Here is a 19,601-nt window from a genome sequence, read left to right as displayed (position 1 = left end):
AATACATAACTCCACTTAAGAAGAAGTGTTGCCCCAAATTGGGCCTAAATCTGCCCAAACCTCTAGGTATAACTTTTAGTTCTTAGGAAGTTCAGGGCACAGAGGAACATGTTAAGCAATAAAGGAATGAAAGCAACACATCTAGACTGTATCTTTACAGAGAAATGAGCTATTCTCTTCAAGAGATGAGTTTCAAGGAGAGATAAAGAGGAGCTTATATCTTAAAGAGACTTAAGGGACTTAACATTATAGAGTAGGGATATTATTTGAATCTTGCACTGGATGAAGAAACTAGGGATGTTTTGTTTTGTTTCTGAGATAGTCGGGCAAATCAAAAATATAAAATTATAATTTTGGTTGTTCTTTTAAGTTATTTTCTTCTAGAGAAACTGCAGGGTTTTGGATAAAATAATATGTGAGTTTTGCTTCAAAAGAATTGGTGTGGAGAGGTAGGAGATACAGATAAAACAGATTGGCTCCAAGTATATAATTTTGGTGGCTGGTTATGTAGGGGTTCTTTATATTCTTTCATTTTGTATGTTTGAGATTTTCTATAATAATATTTCAAAAAGTGTGCAACAGGTTACCATTGACACAGATTTTTTAATTGCTGGTATGAGATTATTTCACATAAAATATCAGAATTCAGGCTGGGGGGAGTCCAAATTTTGTGTTTCAATGGTAGAGCTCTTGTATGGCATGAGTGAAGCCATGCACCACAAAAGAAAAGAAAAACGTCAAAAAATTTGAGAAGAGAAGTGTGGCAGGTAGGGGTCCTGAGGAAGCAGACTAAGAGGGGATTCAGCATGTGGGCAGTTATTAAGGAGTGTCCTTGGGCACAGCATCATTGGAAGGGAGTAGGAAGAAATAGGAGGGTGCACAGGGAGATCTGCAGCATCCAGTGACAGCCTCGGGTGACCCTGTGTGAACCCTGAATCTGTCATAGCCTTCAAAGATAAGCAGGCCTTCACACATGCACACACATACCACACATACAAACTCTCTCACACTCACAAACACTGATGTTTAATGGGCTGTGACAGCCGGCAGGTGGGAGCTCAGAGGAGTCTCCTCTGCAGCCTCCACTTGGACAGTGCTCCCAGCTGCTGTGGCATCCAGGCCTCAGTGGAGGGATCTGAAGTGGTGGCTCACAGTGTCAACTGCAACAGTGTATTTGGTACTCCGTGTCTGTGGGTATTGTATTCAGGGATTCAGCTGACCACAGATTGAAATTCTGTAAAAAATATTACATCTGCATTTCGTGCTAGTTAGAAGTTCTGATTAGCAACTTTAGATTTTTTTATTAAAAACCTAAATAAGTTCGGGGCATTCTTTCAGTAATAAAGGTGTTTTTGGAGAAAAGATTGGAAAATGTTCTACTTGGGCCTAGTGAAAATATTTTGAATTAGTGTATATATAAGTTATCATAATTTCTTTATGTTGATTTAGAAGTCATTTGTCAAATAAATAATAATTTTTCAATATTAAAATAATTGCATCTGTACTGAATATGTACAGATTTTTTTACTTGTCATTATTCCCTAAACAAAACAGTGTAACCACTATTTTTATTTACTTTGTATTGGCTATTATAAGTAACGTAAAAATGAATTCAAGAATAAGAGAAAAGGTGCGTACCTGCTATTCAAATATTATGCTATTATATATAAGGGTCTTGGGCCTTCATAGATTTTGGTATCCATAGGGTGATCCTGGAGGAGTCTCCATATATAACAATAATAATGAAGCATTTAAGACTGTAATGTGAACCTTCTGAAATTAGCCAAGTAAGAGTACAGTATTTTTTTTTTGAGGTCTCCAATATGTTTCTTTCTTTCTTTTTTTTTTTTTAATTTAAACTTTAATTATCTTATTTATTTGTTTGTTTTATGTGGTGCTGGGGATCAAACCCAGTGCCTGATATCTGTGAGGCAGGTGCTCCACCACTGAGCTACAAGCCCAGCCAAGAGTATAATATTTTAAAACAATATAATTTAAGTTAAAAATAGTTCATAGTTCATTTTATTGTGAAAAAATTGAAATTGAACACAAGAGTTATGCATTGAATCACATTAGAACTGAGATATCATAAGAAAGCCCCATTTGCCTTGTGTTAAGAAATAATGTCTATTAGATTTGGATGGGGATTTCAGTGGGGGATAGGGATATAACTATTGGAAAGAATTACATAAATTTCTTCAAAATATATAGTTAACATATTTCCCCCTATTTAACTTATGTCATACTTGAAAGCAACCCTAATTTTCAGAATGTGCTTTTGCTGGTATATTTCATAAAAATTGAGAAAACATCTTCCTAGAGGACTGAAATAATGGTGTTCATGGATGGACTCTTTTAAATTGTTGACCTTTTAAAGTAATTCAGGCTGTCCCTAAAATCCCCAGTACAGTTGATCATCCTGCCTCAGCCTCTTGAGTTGCTGGGTTGTACCACCACACCCAACCCAGAATGCTTTTTAAATCAGGCTGTTTACTAATTTACTGGGGAGGACTTGCAGCTGTTCAGGACAATTTAATAAAATTAAAGATACCATTTAGGTCCTAATGGAGAAATAAGGCAGAAGTTGTGTGTGTGTGTGTGTGTGTGTGTGTGTGTGTGTGTGTGTTTGAAGATACCAGTAAAGAGCAGTCCTCATCATCTTGGCTAATGTGGATCCTTCACCAGGGAGCTCTGCAGAAGCTGAACTCATGTGCTTTTCTTCCTTTCAGGTGCCTAGGAAAGCAGTAGCTTTCCTAGCCAGCTAAGAGCATCAGCATTGCCATGACTCCCATTTACAGGGACAGCCCATGAAAGGTAAAGGAGGCCACACCAGAGGGGAGCTACCTAGTGTGCTCTGAGACCCAATGTGAAGGGTAGAATGGGTAGCCCTTCCAGTTCAGGATCAAATATGATGAAACTTTGGATGAACCCTACCCCAAACCCTTTTAAGGCTCTATGACTATTACTGACTTTATTAAGGAACTTTCTTGTGCACAGTTGTATGGAAGCTAACTTCTAATTAATTGCAGCTATAAAACAAATTCAAATTGAATTCTTTTCATCCAAGCCCAAGATCTGGCATGAGCTTTGAAATTGGCCATGTGGTTTTCCTTCAACATCATTGTTAGTTTTCCCAGACAGAAATAGAATATTTCTGAAGAACCTTCTACAAGAGTTCACTCTTCTTTGATAATGGAATTTGTTTTAGTCAGCTTTTTCACTGCTGTGACTAAAGGACCTGACTAGAACAACTGTAGATGAGGAAAAGTTTAATTGAGGGCTCTCAGTTTCAGAGGTGTTAATTCATAGAGAACCAGCTTCATTCCTTGGGGCTTGGGGGGAGGCAGAACACCATGGCAGGAGAGTGTGGCGGAAAGAAGCAGCTCTTGTGATGATCAGGAAGCAGAGAGAGCAGATACTCCACTCTCCAGATACAAAATATATACCCCATAGCCACATCCCTGATGAGCCACTTCCTCCAGCCATACCCCACCTGCCTCCAGTTACCACATCTAAGCTATAAGGGATTATTCTGTTTTTTTAGACTCCTGAGAAATATAGTCAAAACAGGAACATCCTGGGTTAGGGAGAACACACACACACACACACACACACACAAAAAAAAAAAAAAAAGAACAGAATTTAGCCCTCTATAAGGAATAACAAGTATAGTCAAAGGGGAGAAAACTCCATAGGTGTGATATTTTTGGATTTTAAGAGCAGTAGACAGCTCTGTCAGCTTCACCTCCTGGGAAATTCAGTTCGTATCTGGTCTCTACCACTGGGAGATGAAATGTATCGGTGGACATATTTTATTTTTCAAAATTGTCAAGTTGTATATTTATTCCTGTATTTTATTTTACTTTCATGTCATAAAAGCTTTTCATGTCATTTTTTAAAAGCCTTTTTTCATTTTCTTTCCAGTACTGGAGATCAAAGCCAGGGCCTCGCACATGCTACATAAGTGATCTACTACTGAGCTAAACCCCCAGCCCCAAAAGTATGATTTTTTTAAAATAGCTGTAGGCTGGAGATATAGCTTAGTGGTTTAACATGCACAAGGCCCTAGTTTCAATTCCTCAACATCACACATGCACATAAAAAAACATAGCATTTCGTTGTATGAATATATATTCATTTAGAACTTGTTCATTAAAATTACAAGTGGTTTCTGATTTATAAGATAAATTTTAGCAATTCTATAGATTTTTATACTCTAGTGCATCACAATGATAAACATTATAAAGAACTTTCATATAATAATTATTTTACCACATTGCTGATTATTTCCTTCACATAAGTTACTAGAAGTGTACTGTTTGGCTACTTGGATGGAGGGATTAAAATCAGAAAAAATACCACCCAAGGCTATAGGTAACTTGTGGTCTCTATGAACCAGAGACCAGTAAACCTAAATACATACTTAAAACTTTATAGGTGAAAAGGCAAAATAAAGCTATTGTGTAGGTATTTCTATAACCATTTAACTTTGTAAAAAACAATTTTTTGCTCAAAGGCTATAAAAATACAGATGGCTAGATAGATTTGGCCTGCAAACTTAGTTTGCTGACAGCTGCTCTAGGGAGTAGCTTCAGGTCCCAAGGAGAATCTGTGCTCAAAGAATGTTCTGTTGGCCAATAAAGAGGATTTTTTTTACCTGTTCTCACTTATTCATACATAAATCTCAGCATCATCAGCACTTCTGCTGGAATACTTTCTGGCAGAGAGGGTACAGGAATGGAATAATGAGATATATAAGTCCCCTGCTGCCTACTAGCTTTTTTTCCTTTTCTTAACATCTGTTTATGCTATCTTTCAGGATTTTAAATGGTGCCAAGGATTAGACAGAAAAAATAGAGAAATTATAGAATCACAAGTGTTAAGGCTTAGCTGCACCAAATATTAGGCTGCTGTTTAGAACACTCTCCTGATCTTCCAATTGAACCCTGAAATACAGCATAGGAGCCATCAGTAGTGCTGGATGTAGACTCCCAGGTTTAGAGAAGGGGAAGCAAAACTATTGTGAGATGTCCTGCTGACATTCTCAGAAATTCTCACCAAGGTCTCGAGGCAGCACCTCGTGTTAGCTGCGTGGTGGATATCTGCCTGTGCTTTTCCACAGCCACGGTTTTCCAAATTTTGTGATTTTGAGTTTGCAGCGGATGATGGGACATGGTAGCAGTATTGATTAAAAAAAAAGAACACACCCGTATTTGAATTATTCTACTTTTCAAGTTGAAGGAAAGTTGTAAGAAGCAGTGACCTCAACAAATTGCCACTTCTGTTTTCACTGGTAATCAAACATAAAAAGTAAAAATATTTTGAAGAAGTAGAGCGTCTTTGGAAAAATCATCTATGTCATTTTTGTTTCAAGTAACATGAGTGGTTGCACCCAGCGTAAGTAGAGTAGGGAGGGGAAGCTGCTTCAGAAAACCCCTCCAATGAGTGCTTGTATACCTGACATTCTGTGTGTATCAGCTTCTTGTTGATTTTGTCACACAACTAGTGGAGGAGAAGGCATGGCCACTTCTGTACCTCTGTGGGCTCAGGGAGATTAATAGAGACTTCTTCCTGCATTGAGCCATCTTCTTCCATCTGGCTGACACATTCGGGAATGGGCAGAAGAAACTTCGTATCTCAGTGTCCCCCCAGAGGGCTGCTTATCACTGGCATCACTGCAGCTTTTTCCCTGCAGCTTTTTCCCTGCCATCCCCACCACGCCACTCTGTGGCCTTTCCCCGCTCCTTGCCATAGGTCTGAAGACATTTCAGAGCTATGTTTGAAGGCAGAAGTATCCAAACCACACTCTTAGGAGTCCTGAGGGACCTATCCAGGTGCTTTCTCCCGCACAGATGGGATATTCTGCCCGGGAAGGTATGAGTTCCTGCTCATACTTTGCATGTGGATATTGTCTTTCTAGGCGACTCTCTCCCTCTCTTTCTTCTTATTCTTCCCCACTTCTCTCTTTTCTCATGAGTCCTTGTTTCTCTCTGCCCCTCCTTCTTTTTTTTAATCTTTTTTTATTTTTTCTAATTAATAATACATGACAGAATGCATTTTGACACATCCTACATAAATGGAGTATAATTTCTCTTCTGGTTGTACATGATGTAGAATCACACCAGTCGTGTAGTCATTATATATATATATACACACACATACATAGGGTAATAATGTCGGATTCATTCTACTATCCTCCTACCCATACCACCACCCCACCTTCACTCCCTTGTGTCTATTCCAAAGTAACTGTCTTCATTTTGTTTTTGTTTTCTGTTTCTTCTCTCTGTTCTTGCCCCAACAGTGAACCGCTGGTACACACTCTATTTCTTTGTTCCCTTGCATCTGCTTCTACCATTGTTGCTGCTGCTTCCTCCTTTGACTTCAGGATGGGGCCTTCTTTATGGAATTTGTCTGCAGCCCACACAGAGCGTCATCTGCCTTCTACCCTCAGATTATTTATGCTGCAGGGTTCTTCAGCCCTTGCATGCCTGTCATCTGCAGAAGCCACAGGCTGGCCTGTTCAGCTCTGAACAACTGAATATGAGTTTGAGGGGCTTAAAATTGAATTTGGTCTCTGAGGTATACATCCCTTCCCTGGTGTTCACTGCAGTGCAGGGGATGAAAGAGATTCATGTAAGAGAACAGTGATCCCAGTTTTGAGTCAGGTGTCTCTCATCGCTGCCTTTCTGAGTCACATGAGTGCTGTGATTGTCACCACACTGCATCATCTTTCTTTCAACTAAGCGTGCAGCATGATAGATGCACACTTAGCTGGGTATGGTGGCATGTGCCTGTAATCCCAGCTACTGGGGAGGCCAGAGCAAGAAGATTCCATGCTGAGGCCAGTCTAGGTAATTTAATAAGTCCCTATCTCAAAATAAAAAAATAAGAGGCTGAGGATATAGGTCATAAAACACCCCTGGGTTCATTACTCAGTACAAAAAAGGAAGAAAAAAAATAAAAAGAAATATGCACACCTAAGGATAAAACAGTTATTTTTCTCCTCACAGGATAGCCAGTTAGATTTATAACAGTATGGCAGAAAGTGGTGAGAAAACAGTCAACATTTACAAAAAGACATGTGCTATGCTATGTCATAGGCTAATGGCATGTGACCCTGGCCAGCTCTTCTACCTTCTGGGTTACTCTTAACTCCTTTGTCAAATATAAAGTTTGGAAAATATTTTTAAGGGCCTTCCAGGCCTTAACATTCTTCATGTACTGCATGCATGCACACACATTATCTCACTTCCTCTCAAAATACAACCTTTGCATTAAGTAAAAGTTTTATCCCAGTTTCACAAACAGAAATTAAGGGACAAAGAAGTTGCTTCATACAGCATGGGGTAGAGCTGGGATTTAAATACAGGAACCACAGGCTAGTCTCAGGACCTGCTCTTTAATTAGCATTAGTGATTACTGTTTTGATCGGTTCCTGTGAAGAGGAATAGAACTCTATCCTTTATCGAGACTTCTAAGTAGTATAGGTAATCGACTTCATTACAGAGAATCTGAAAAGAGTAAACAGTTCATGTTTAATGAGGCAAAGTAAGGAGGATGGAAGTTGGGAGGTACAAGGACAAAAGTTAAGTATTTCATATTTACTGGAAGTCAGAAAACCAGCATTTATTGCGTACCCACTCTGCCAGTGCTTTATGAACATAATCTTTACAACCTCTAAGATTGAGTTATCACCCCATTTTCCAGTTGAGGAAACCAAGACTTAAAGAAGTTATCTGGTCAGAGGGCACTCAACTAGCAAGTGGCTGAGCCCCTACAGTGCACTGAGTGGAAGGTTTTGGTTTACATCGAAGTCTTGCTTTTCTTAGGAGATCAGAGATTGCCAGGCCTCTCTCTGCATGTCTTCAGATGTCTACACCTGCCTTTTTCCCATGAACTTCATGTCCCTGGGCAAATGCCTCTCTGGACCTCCAAGTCCTAATCTAAACATCTCTTATGTCTGAGTATGGGAGGCACACTGTATTTTTGGTTTCAAATATATTTAGATCAATCCAGATAGCCTTTTGCTTTCTACCAAGATACTCCCTTGTAAATAGTTTTGGACTTAGATTAGAATTTATTGTAAGAAAAAACAACAGAGCTGCAAGATAGTTGTTTAATAATTCCCACAATCTAATGATTCACATACTTCATGTTGTAGGATTTACCTGTAGAACAAAAGTGGGTGATTCCCCACAGATTTGAATAGCACATGAAGGTCACACTTTAGGAGAGGCACATGAACAGTTTTTATTGCCCACCAGATGTGTTGTTAAAAAATGTAAATTTTTTTTAAAAAATTAACTCATACCAGAGGATGTAAGGGAGCTCTCTAAATATATGCAAAAATAAATTACACCTTTTTTCATTTTTATTTTCACTTTTTTTCTTTTTTGTGCTTGGGGCACTCTACCACTGAGCTATATCCCCAGCCCTACTTATTTTTTATTTTGCAACCAGGTCTCACTAAGTTGCAGAGACTGGCCTCCAATTTACAGTCCTCCTGCCTCAGCCTCCTGAATCTCTGGGATTACAAGCCTGTTTATTTTTTTTGTGTGTGTGATAAAATGTACATATTATAAAATTTATCTCTTTTCTCACATACAGTATAGCTTTGGAGAAAGGGACTCATGAAGTGAGATGGCTGCTTTTGTATTTTGGCTGTAGTGCTATACCTGGGTGCTGCTTAAAGCCCAGTGATTAAGTATCTGAACCCCAGTTTCCTCATTTGTGAGGAAACTGAGTGTTATAAATAATATACATAATACCTAATATATATTTTTCAATAAATTTCAAGGGAATAGACTCATAAAGGTAGATTTCTGACCACAGTGCAATTAAGTTATATGTCAACAATAAAACGATTAACTAGAAAACCCCCATGTGTTTGGAAATCAAATAACACACTTCTAATTAATGTTGCAAGAATTGTATATAAGTATACAGCTGGCATCAAGCTGGGTATGTGATGTGTACTCAGTCAACACTAGCTCTGATTAGGGTTAGTATAATCAGCTTTCCAGATCCATCCACAGATTCAACCAACTGTGGATGAAAAATATTTGGAAGAAAAGTAGTATCTATACCGAACATATGTATAGACTTTTTATTATCATTATTCCCTAAAGAATATAGCATAACAGCTATTTACTTAGCACTCATACTATATTAGACATTATAAGTCATCTAGAGATGATTGGAAGTATACAAGTGGATGTATACAGGTTTTATGTAAGTAGTATACCATTTTATGTAAAGGAATTGAGCCTCCTTGGATGTTGTGGGGTTTTTTTTGTTTGTTTTTTGGGTTTTTTTTTAACTAGGGGCCTTTACCACTGAGCTATGCCTTCAGTCCTTTCTATGTTGTATTTTGAGACAGGGTAAATTGCTGAGGGTCTTGCTAAGTTGTGCAGGCTGGCCTCCAACTTGCAATCTTCCTGCCTTAGCCTCCCGAGTTGTTGGCATTACAGTCATGTTGCACCACACCTAGTATCCATGGAGTTTTGTATCCTGAGGGTGGTAATGTCCTGGAGCCAATCCCCCACAGATACTGAGGGATGACAGTTACTATGATGCCAGATTATGATATCAATTTGATGTATCTCTGCCTGTCAGGGATTACTCCCTCTGCTGCCTCTTCTCTCTAATCCAGAACCAGAAAACATAGTGTGTAATGACCTCCATAAAAGAGAGGGGCTATATGTTTCAAGACTCTTAGCTTGTAGGCTCTGGTGTCGGGCTGCCTACCACTCCATGGACTGGTGGTGAACCCTTGCATCAACTGTGCTCATCTCTCCCAATCTTGAGTTTGTCATCTGTAGAGTGGGCTGATAATTTTGCTTTCCTCATGGGGTTGCCATGAGAGCAAAGATGAAACATCTCTGATTAACTCAAACCTAGCTCACAGTGACTCTCCATAGCCTATAGGGTTAGGAAGGAATACAGGGTACAAACCCGTAAATGAACTTGACCAAGCCAGTCAGTTCTTTCCCCATGAGTGTATGTGTAAAAAAGGGCTTGGATCAGGTGACCTTTCCCACCCTTTCTAGCTCTATAATGACCCTGCTGGACCTAAGAAAGCAAAGTCCTCTAGCTATTGTCGAGTTATAAAGTGATGCCGTGGTATTTGTTCCTCAGAGCAGCTCTTTGCTAAGTGGGATTCTTGTTGGCCAAGCTGCAGGGAGGAGCCGTCACTGCAGTCCAACTTTGCCAAGGAAAAGAAGTACCTGTAAAATTAAAGCAGACAGCAGTACACCCAGGGTTCCAAGTAACAGAACTGTGTGCCAACCTTGAGAAATGGTCCTTTTTGCCACCAATTCATCATTCTGACAATAATGTTTGTCTTGCTGTCTGTCTGATAAGTAGAATAGAGTTACACAGTATTCCTCTCTATGTCCTTTTCTCTGGAAGGTGATTTTTATATGACTTGTATAAGAATTTGGAAGATATGAGAAGCACTTGGTCATGGGACTTTCCTTAGGAGCCTACCTAATGATGTCCAGAGCCTAAAGGGACATGGTGGCCAAGAGAGGATCCAGCCACATGAGACCTGAACCACTGTTAAGGCCTCTTCCCTCCCCTCACTCCATGACCCCCCAGCAGGTACTCTCATAAAGAGGCTTGGGTCTCAGCAGCCCAGCCCAGTGTGCTGGGTTGCATTCGTATGGTAAAGGTCTCTGGAGTCATTATTTTGCTCAGTCGCCTCCAGCTCCATGGACATCCCCTGCAGCAGCCTCCTGCATGCTCTCTCTGCTGTCTTCTAGGCCCTGTTTAGTCTGTTTTCTACCTTGCCTGGAGTCACTTTCTGCAATGAAGTCTGATTGTATCATCCCTCATTAAACCTTTCTGTGGCTTTTTTTCCTTTAGGATAAAAGCAGAAATCTTTAAAAGCCTGAAATGTCTTGCAAAATTGGGACCATACCTTCCTATTCAGCCTCATTTTCTTCTTCATCTTATACTCCAGTGACCTCTGTAAGCACCAGATTTCCTCCTGCAGCTCTGCTCTGACATATACTGTCCTGGTCATGCCTGTTAATTCTTCTTCATTGAATAAGATCCCATTTCAAGCACTTGCATAGCTCTGGTGTCCCTCTTTTCAGCATCTCATTTCACAGAGTTCTACTTTGTGTTTGTATGACTGGTATTTCATAACTGCTCACCTTCCACACAAGACTAAGCTCCAAGAGGGCAGCTGCCATGTCTGTTTTCTGCACTGTTGATTCTTCATCACCTAACCCTCTGGCTCAGACACAAAAAACAGTGGGGCCCTTCTCATTTAAGACAATGGGACCCTTTTTTCCCATTGATAATTTACGCCAAACCCTGAAATATAAGTCAAATGTGGAACCATTCTAGTTTAAGTATATAGGGAGAGGGACCTGAGATGACACATAGCCCCAGAGATGCTGGGATCTGTAGAGTACACTTTGGGGCCACATCAGTTAGGGCAGGAATTTTTAGTGTGTTTGTGGAATCCTGGAGAGTCTGAGATTGTGATGTGTCCAAAAGTAGACATTTTTCCCTTTGCTCACTGTTTCTTCTTCAGAGATAGGAATGAATCAAAGGCTCATATTCCCAAGGATCATTCCCTCCAGAAGACCCTGAGACCTTCTAATCAACTTTGCCCTGACCTAAACCCTCCACAATTATGCAGGCTCTTACTTGGAGTCTTTGTGCAAGGCTTCTGCAGCATTCGGGATTCAGTTCAGTCACAAATGTCTCCAAAATGTATTTGGCCTTGCAGTATTTTTTCTTTTTAATTTGAACTGGTTGGGAATACTTAAAAATCTGGAGATTTCATACAAAAATCCAATTTTCTTTGGGTTTTTTTTTCTTTTTTTTTATTGTAAACAAATGGGATACATGCTGTTTCTGTGTACATGGCGTAAAGGCATACCATTTGTGTAATCATAAATTTACATAGGGTAATGTTGTTTGATTCGTGTAATCATAAATTTACATAGAGTAATGTTGTTTGATTCATTCTGGTTTTTTTTTCCCTTCCCCCCACCCTTCCCACCCCTTTTCCCTCTAAACAGTCCTTCCTTCCTCCATTCTTGCCCCCCTCCCTAACCCTAACACTAACCCCTCCCACCCCCCATTCAATTTTCTTTATAAATAGACTCTGAACCTGGGTTCCTGCCTGGCGAAAGTCACGTGGAAAACTCTCACCACTCCTCTCTGTAGTAGAGTGGTAGAAATTCTACCTAGAACAATTAGGCAAGAGAAGGAAATATAAGGGACAAAAATAGGAAAGGAAGAAGTCACATTAGCACCATTTGAGGGTGATATGATCCTATACCTAGAAGATACAAAAACTCCACCAAAAGACTGCTAGAGCTAATAAACAAATTTGGCAAAATAGCAGGTTACAAAATCAACATACAAAAATCAATAACTTCCCTATATACCAACAACGAATCTGCTGATAAAGAAATCAGGAAAACATTTCCAATCACAGTAGCTTCAAAGAAAATGAAATATCTAGGAATAAATCTAGCCAAGGAGGTGAAAGACCTCTACAATGAAAACTATAGAACACTGAAGAAAGAAATTGAAGAAGGCCTCAGAAGATTTGGAAAGACTTCCCAGGTTCGTGGATAGGCACAATTATTATTGGTAAAATGTCCATGCTATCAAAAGCAATATCTATATTGAATGCAGTCCCCATCAAAATACCAATGACAGATCCTTCAGTTCATGAGTGTGATGATTGGGTGTTCACACTATTGTGTGAGCTGTGCCTCCCTCTAAACCTTGTTACAACTTCAGCACTTACACATCTGATGTGAAAAGAAAAAAAAAAAGCCAACGACACTCTTCGCAGAACCAGAAAAAAACAGTACTGAAATTCATTTGGAAAAAAATAAAAGACCCAGAACAGCCAAAGCAATTTTAAGCCAAAAAACCAATGCTGGAGGCATCACAATACCTGACTTCAAATCATACTGTACTGTTATTGTAACAAAAACTATGGTACTGGCATGAAAACAGAATCTTAGACCAATGGTATGAAATAGAAGACAGACAAATCCGCACATCTACATTCATCTGATCCTTGACAGAGGTGCCAAAAACATACATTGGAGAAAAGACAGCCTTTTTAATAAATGCTGCTTGGACAACTGGTTATCCATATGTAAAAGAATGAAACTAGACTCTTATTTCTCACCCTTTACAAAAAAACAACTCAAAGTGGATCACAGGCCTCAGAATTAGACCAGAAACTATGTCACTCCCAGAAGAAGATGGAAGGTCAATACTCCAGCTTTTAGGCACAGCCAATGACTTTCTAAATAGGACTCCTAAAGCTCAGGAAATAACACCGAGAGTTAATAGATGGGATGGCATCAAATTAATAAGCACCTACCCAGCAAAGGAAATAGGAATGTGAGAAACAGGATTGTGAAGACAGAACCCACAAAATGGGAGAAAATCTTTGCTAACTACTCTTCCAGCAGGAGATTAATACCTATAACATATAAAAAAACTCAAAAAACTTTACACCAAAACAAATAATCTAATTAATAAATGGTCAAATAAACTAAACAGACATTTCTCAAAAGAAGAAATACAAATGACCAACAAACACATGAAAAAGTGTTCAACATCATTAGCAGTTAGGGAAATGCACCTCAAAACTACACTGAGATTTTATCTCACATAGGTCAAAATGGCATTCATTAGGAGTGCAAATAATAATAAATACTGGCAAGGAAGTGGAGAAAAAGGAACAATTCTACATTGTTAATGTAGAACAACTAAAAAATAAAAACAAAAAATAAATGTGGGGGGAAAAAAATCATGACACCTAGCAGCCTACAGCCCATTCCCTTTAAAAAAAAAAAAAAAATGTAGCCAAGCCAGGCATAGTTATGCACACCTGCTACTTGGAAGGATGGAGGAGGAGGATCACAAATTCAAGGCCAGCCTGTTTATAAAAGTAAAGGTCTGGGGTGTAGCCCAGTGGTGAAACGCTAGCATACACAAGACCCTGGGTTTTATCCCTAGTGTTACAAAAAGAAAGAAACAAATAAACAACAAAACAACAACCAAATCTCAGCTTTGTCAATACATATTATCTATAGTCTCCACTTTTTTACTTTTTTTTTTTTTTTTCTTGGTGCTGGGGATTAAACCCAGGGCCTTGTGCATGCTAGACAAGTGCTCTTCTACTGAGCTACATTCCCAGCCCTATACACAATTTTTTTGGGGGGTTAGGGGGCATCTTTGCTCTAAACCAGTGCTGTCCAAGAGCAATTTCTACAATGATGGAAATGTTTTCTATCAGCACCATCCAACACAGTAGCCCCTCCTCACACATGGCCATTGAGCTACTTGCAGTGCAGCTAATATGACCCAGGAACTGAAGGATTCTGTTTCAGCAGATTTATATTTAAAAAGCCGCATTTAACTAGTAGCTTCTGTATTGAATGGCCCAACTCCAGACATTAACAAATGTTACGTCAAAAAAAGTACTTGGTTAGACTATAATTCCACACTTCCTATACTCCTTTTCTCTACCCTGGATTTTCTTGTGTATTTATTTCATCTTATGTTTTTACTTATTGGTAACCTCAGGTTTTATGGCATGATGTGAGATATGAAATTATAAATAGCCATTCACAAAAAGGGGTTAGGATGGATATGTGGAGAGAGGAAATACCCTACCCATCATCTGCTGGGTATAGGTCCATGTCACATGCCATTGGAGGTATAGGAATGAATGAAACTCTTTACAAATATTGTCTAATGTATATCATCTCCTCCCTACCCCCCAAATGGTAAGCTCCATGAGGACAGGGAGGATTTTCATTTGGGATGATATTCTTTCCTTCCCTAATATTATAAACCTTGGAGAACACCTAGCCCATGGGTCTGGGAGTTTATTCCCAGTCCTTCAGTCTTGCTCTTCAGGGTATATGAGTTTCTGTCTTGGGTTCCTTTCGGGAGCTTCTGTCTGACTTGAAGGAGCTGGGTGACTGAAAGGAAGAAGCACCACTTAGCCCATTAGTCTCCAGGTAAGACAGAGCAGAGTGCTGTCTCCAGCAGCCAGGATTTGGTTGTTTCCTGTTAGCTAATTATCATGCAGCCTGAAAATGGGGATGCAACAGGTATCCACTTCTGGGAGAGGAATTCAGGACCTTGTGCATACTAGGCATGTGCTCTACCACTGGGTTGTACCCCAGCCTCATTTTCTTGTAATTGTTTTTTTAAGACCTTAATAGTCTTTACAAGGGTGTCCTGCAGAATATCCCCAAATCTGGGTTCTTCTGGTGTTTTTCTCCTAGTTAGGATGCAGATACTTCAGAAGTAAGGTGCCTTTCCCAGTCACGTCACATTGGGATAGATGAGATCAGCAGGACATGCCTGTGATGGTAACCTTCATCACTTTGTTAATGTCGTATTTGCCAGCTGCTTCCACTTCAAAATTACTTTTTGCCTTTTGTAGTCACTAAATTTAGCCCACTCGAAAGAGGATGGGGGAAGTATCTACATATGTTAAATGGAAGCTTCTTAAGGAAGATTTTTGGACAGGGTTGTTAGATGCATCATAACCACAAGACTAGTATCCTAATTTAAGATGTTTGTATAAATATGTCAAAATATACTCTATTGTCATGTATATCTAAAAAGAACAAATATAATTTAAAAAAAAAGAAATTCATAGACTAACATCTTCCTGTTTGGCTGTTTGCCAGACTTTGACCAGTGGTGACTGCCAAGATTCTATGCATCCTACCTTTTCATTTTGTTTATCAATGCCCTAACTCTAAAAAGTTACTCCAGGTGGATTGTGGAACTAAATGCAACCTCCAGAAAGAAAAAAAAAAGTGTCCAGATGGGGAAAATTCAAGAAATGAAAAAATAAGATAGGACATAATATAAGGCTTTGTAAAGTAACTAGAGTTTTGTGCTAAATTCAGCTCTGAAATTCTTGCTAGCCAAAGAAATGTGGGAAACATCTCCTTCAAGATTCAGAGCAATAAGAAGAAAAAGACAAACCAATTCTTCGGGAGAAGCATAACTTTTCCTCTTATTAAGATCTGAGGAAAATGTGCAGCCCATGAAATGCGCACTTTGTGTGATGCAGAACAGGGATCAGGCAACTATGTGTCAAATCTGTCCCACAATCTTGCTTTTTAAATAAAGTTTTATTGAAACAAAGCCATACCCATTCATGTACATACTAACTGACTGCTTTGATTCTTCCTTTTGTAGAGTTGAATGGTTGTAACAGAGACCAGGTGGCCCTCAAAACCTAATATATTTACTATCTGGTCCTTTACAGAAAATGTTTGCCAACTTATGATTTAGAGAATAGCTCCTTAACCACACCCCTACCAAAATAAAGAATCATCAGGGACCATAATTTGAAATAGCCCTTCAAGACAGATGGGCTTTTAGTCAGTGATTGTGGGGAGAGGAACCCCAGAATAACAACACAGAAGGATTATACAAGCAGTGTTTGATTTGGCTGGAAATGTAGTTGTGGGTGAATGGTTTGTGGTGGGGCAAGATCACAAGTTAGGCAAATGTTAAACAGAACCCTCGATGCCATGGGGGTTGGTTCACAGTGGTATAGCTCATAGGGAGATGCAAGATGTAGTAACAGAAAAATAGGGTGGGATCTGTTCTTTAGGAAGATGCAAATGTCAGTGGCTCATAGGCAGAGTTTTCAGGGGAGAGACAAATCATGGAGCCCCAGTTAAAAGACAATTTCAGTCCTCAGAGGAATGATAAGCATGACTTAGAAGTACATGTGACTCTAAAGGGGAAATCACAGCGGAGAAGGGAGATGTCAGATGCCTACAGGTTTGAACCTGTACGATTGAAAGGCTAAATGTATTGCTACAGATACAGGAAGGACTAGGGTAGAAAGGGCAAGGCATAGTAGATGGAGGGTACCCATTGTGAGGTTCACCCTTTTGTCTCTAAATATGTTTTCTTCCCTTCTTCCAACTCGCATAAGGAATGATATTGACTTCTCTACTGTTTGGGGAGTTTTCTGTATTGTCAGTCTCATGCATCTGAGTGCTGAAGCTGGTGCTGAAGCAGAGTCTTTGGTTCTTGGGGTTTACTGTGAACCTCTGCCTTGCCTCTACCTTGGTTTCAGGGGTGGGAATCCCCAGTCACTCTAGTAAAAGGCAGTGCACACAAGACTGAGTGTGATCTCTAGGTTCCTTAAACTCCTCCATCAGGTTCCAGTGGGAACTGGAAATGAGAGGAATAGAAAGGACCATGTATGTTAGTAGTTTTAAAGATTGCAGGAGATGGGAACATATATGAACATAGGAAATTCACATTCAATTTATTCTACTGTCTATCCTATTCCCATCACCCCTCCCATCAACTATTTCCCATCATCTCTCCCTTCCCTTCATTTCCCTTTGTCTAATCTAGTGAACTTCTATATTCTGCCTCCCCTTATTGTATGTTAGCATATGCATATTAGAACAGTCAACCTTTGGTTTTTTGGAATTAACTTATTTCACTTAGCATGTTAGTTTACAGTTCCAGCAAATGCCATAATTTTGTTCTTTATGACTGAGTAATATTCCATTGCGTATATATACCACATTTTCTTTATCCATTCATCTGTTGAAGGACACCTAGGTTGGTTCCATAGCTAAGCTATTGTGAATTGAGCTGCTATAAACATTGATGTGACTGCATCACTGTAGTATCCTGATTTTAAGTCCTTGGGATATATATGGAGGAATGGGAAAACTGGGTCAAATGGTGGTTCCATTCTGAGTTTTCTGAGGAATCTGTTTTGCTTTCCAGAGTGGTTGGATCAATTTGTAGTGCCACCAGCAATGTGTGAGTGTACCTGTTCCCTACATCTTCGCCAAAATTTATTGTTACTTGTATTCTTGATAATCACCATTCTGACTGGAGTGAGATGAGATCTTAGTGTAGTCTTAATTTGCATTTCTCTAATTGCTAGAAGATGTTGAACATTTTTTCATGAATTTGTTGACTGATCATATTTCTTCTCCTGTGAAGTGAGTGTTCAGTTCCTTTGGCCATTTATTGATTGGGTTTTTGTTTTTGTTTTTTGGTGCTTTGGCTATTCTGGGCCTCTTATTTTTTCCAAATGAATTTCATGACTGCCTTTTCTATTTCTGTGAAGAACATCATTGGAACCTTTATTGGTAGTACTTTTGGTATTATGACCATTTTGACATTATTCATTCTGCCTGTCTAAGATCATGGAAAGTCTTTCCATCTTCCAAAGTCGTCTTCAACTTCTGTCTTTAGTGTTCTATAGTTTTCATTATAGAAGTCTTTCACTTCTTTTATTAGATAATTACCAGATTATTTGGGGGGGGGGATGTTGTGAATGGAATAGTTTTTCTGAATTCTCTTTTAGTGGATTCATCTCTGATATATAGGAACACAATTGATTTGTGGTGTTAATTTTATATCCTGCTGTTTTGCCAAATTCCTTTATGAAGACCAAAAGTTTTCTGGTGGAGTTTTTTGAGTCTTCTAAATATAGAATCATGTTGTCAGCAAATAGGGATAGTTTGAGTTCTTTTTTTGTTTGTTCTTTTTAGATATACATGATGGTAGAGTGCATTTTGAAAAATTATACATACATAGCATATAACTTATTCTAATTAGGATCCCCTTCTTGTGGTTGTACATGATGTGAAGTTTCACTGGTCGTGTATTCATACATGAACGTAGGAAAGTTCTCTCTGATTCATCTAAATCCATCCCTCTCCCTTCCCTTCCCTTTTGTCTAATCCAATGAACTTCTCTTCTTCACCCCCACCCCCACACACCCACATGTGTGTTAGCATCTACATATCAGTGGTTGTACATGATGTGAAGTTTCACTGGTCGTGTATTCATACATGAACGTAGGAAAGTTCTCTCTGATTCATCTAAATCCATCCCTCTCCCTTCCCTTCCCTTTTGTCTAATCCAGTGAACTTCTCTTCTTCACCCCCACCCCCACACACCCACATGTGTGTTAGCATCTACATATCAGAGAGAAATTCAGCCTTTGGTTTTTTGAAACTGTGACTCTGCCACAGTCTCTTATGTGGGACCTCGGGTGAATCATTGCTTACCCACGCCTATGTGATAGGGCTAGTGATCTTGTCCTGCCTTCCTCAGGATAGCTGGGAGTTCCCTCAGAGATATAGAAATGTCTATGCCTAATTACAGGGCTGCAGGAAGGGGGTCCAGACCAAGTCTCTCTCGCTCACCACAGCACCCATGGCATGAGGCTGGCATGAGGATAGCATGCAATCAGTAAGAAAACGAATATACAGTGACTAAGTCACTCATTGTGGCTAAACATGACTGTTCTTTTCCTGAGTATCCAGCAGGAAAAGAAGCTGCCCATACCGTATTTACTTGAGCAAACACCCCTACTTTAAAAAATATATATTATTTTATGATTGTATGTGTTTGTTTATTTATTTGCAGTACTAGGGATTGAATCCAGGGTCTCGTGCATGCCAGGCAAATACTCTACCACTGAACTATATCCACAGCCCTTTTCATTTGATATTTTGAGGCAGGATCTTGCTAATTTGCCCAGTCTGGTCTTGAACCGAGTACCTGGGATTACAGGTGTG

The 19,601-nt window shown here is 39.4% G+C and overlaps 1 protein-coding gene across 1 annotated transcript in view; it reads left to right on the top strand.

The window, feature by feature from the left end:
• The window catches only part of LOC306668461 (uncharacterized protein), a 61,902-nt gene that overhangs the window by 11,665 nt on the left and 30,636 nt on the right, over positions 1-19,601 (top strand). The window contains exons 3-5 of the mRNA XM_079151853.1: positions 2,730-2,814; positions 15,705-18,828; positions 19,009-19,596. Coding sequence (XP_079007979.1) covers positions 19,479-19,596 — 118 coding nt within the window. The 5' untranslated portion in view covers positions 2,730-2,814; positions 15,705-18,828; positions 19,009-19,478. The remainder of the gene's footprint in view (positions 1-2,729; positions 2,815-15,704; positions 18,829-19,008; positions 19,597-19,601) is intronic.

This window comes from Sciurus vulgaris (assembly GCF_902686455.1).
Source record: "Sciurus vulgaris genome assembly, chromosome: 8".
NCBI classification, from domain to species: domain Eukaryota; kingdom Metazoa; phylum Chordata; class Mammalia; order Rodentia; family Sciuridae; genus Sciurus; species Sciurus vulgaris.
This window is presented reverse-complemented; position numbering and strand designations above follow the sequence as displayed.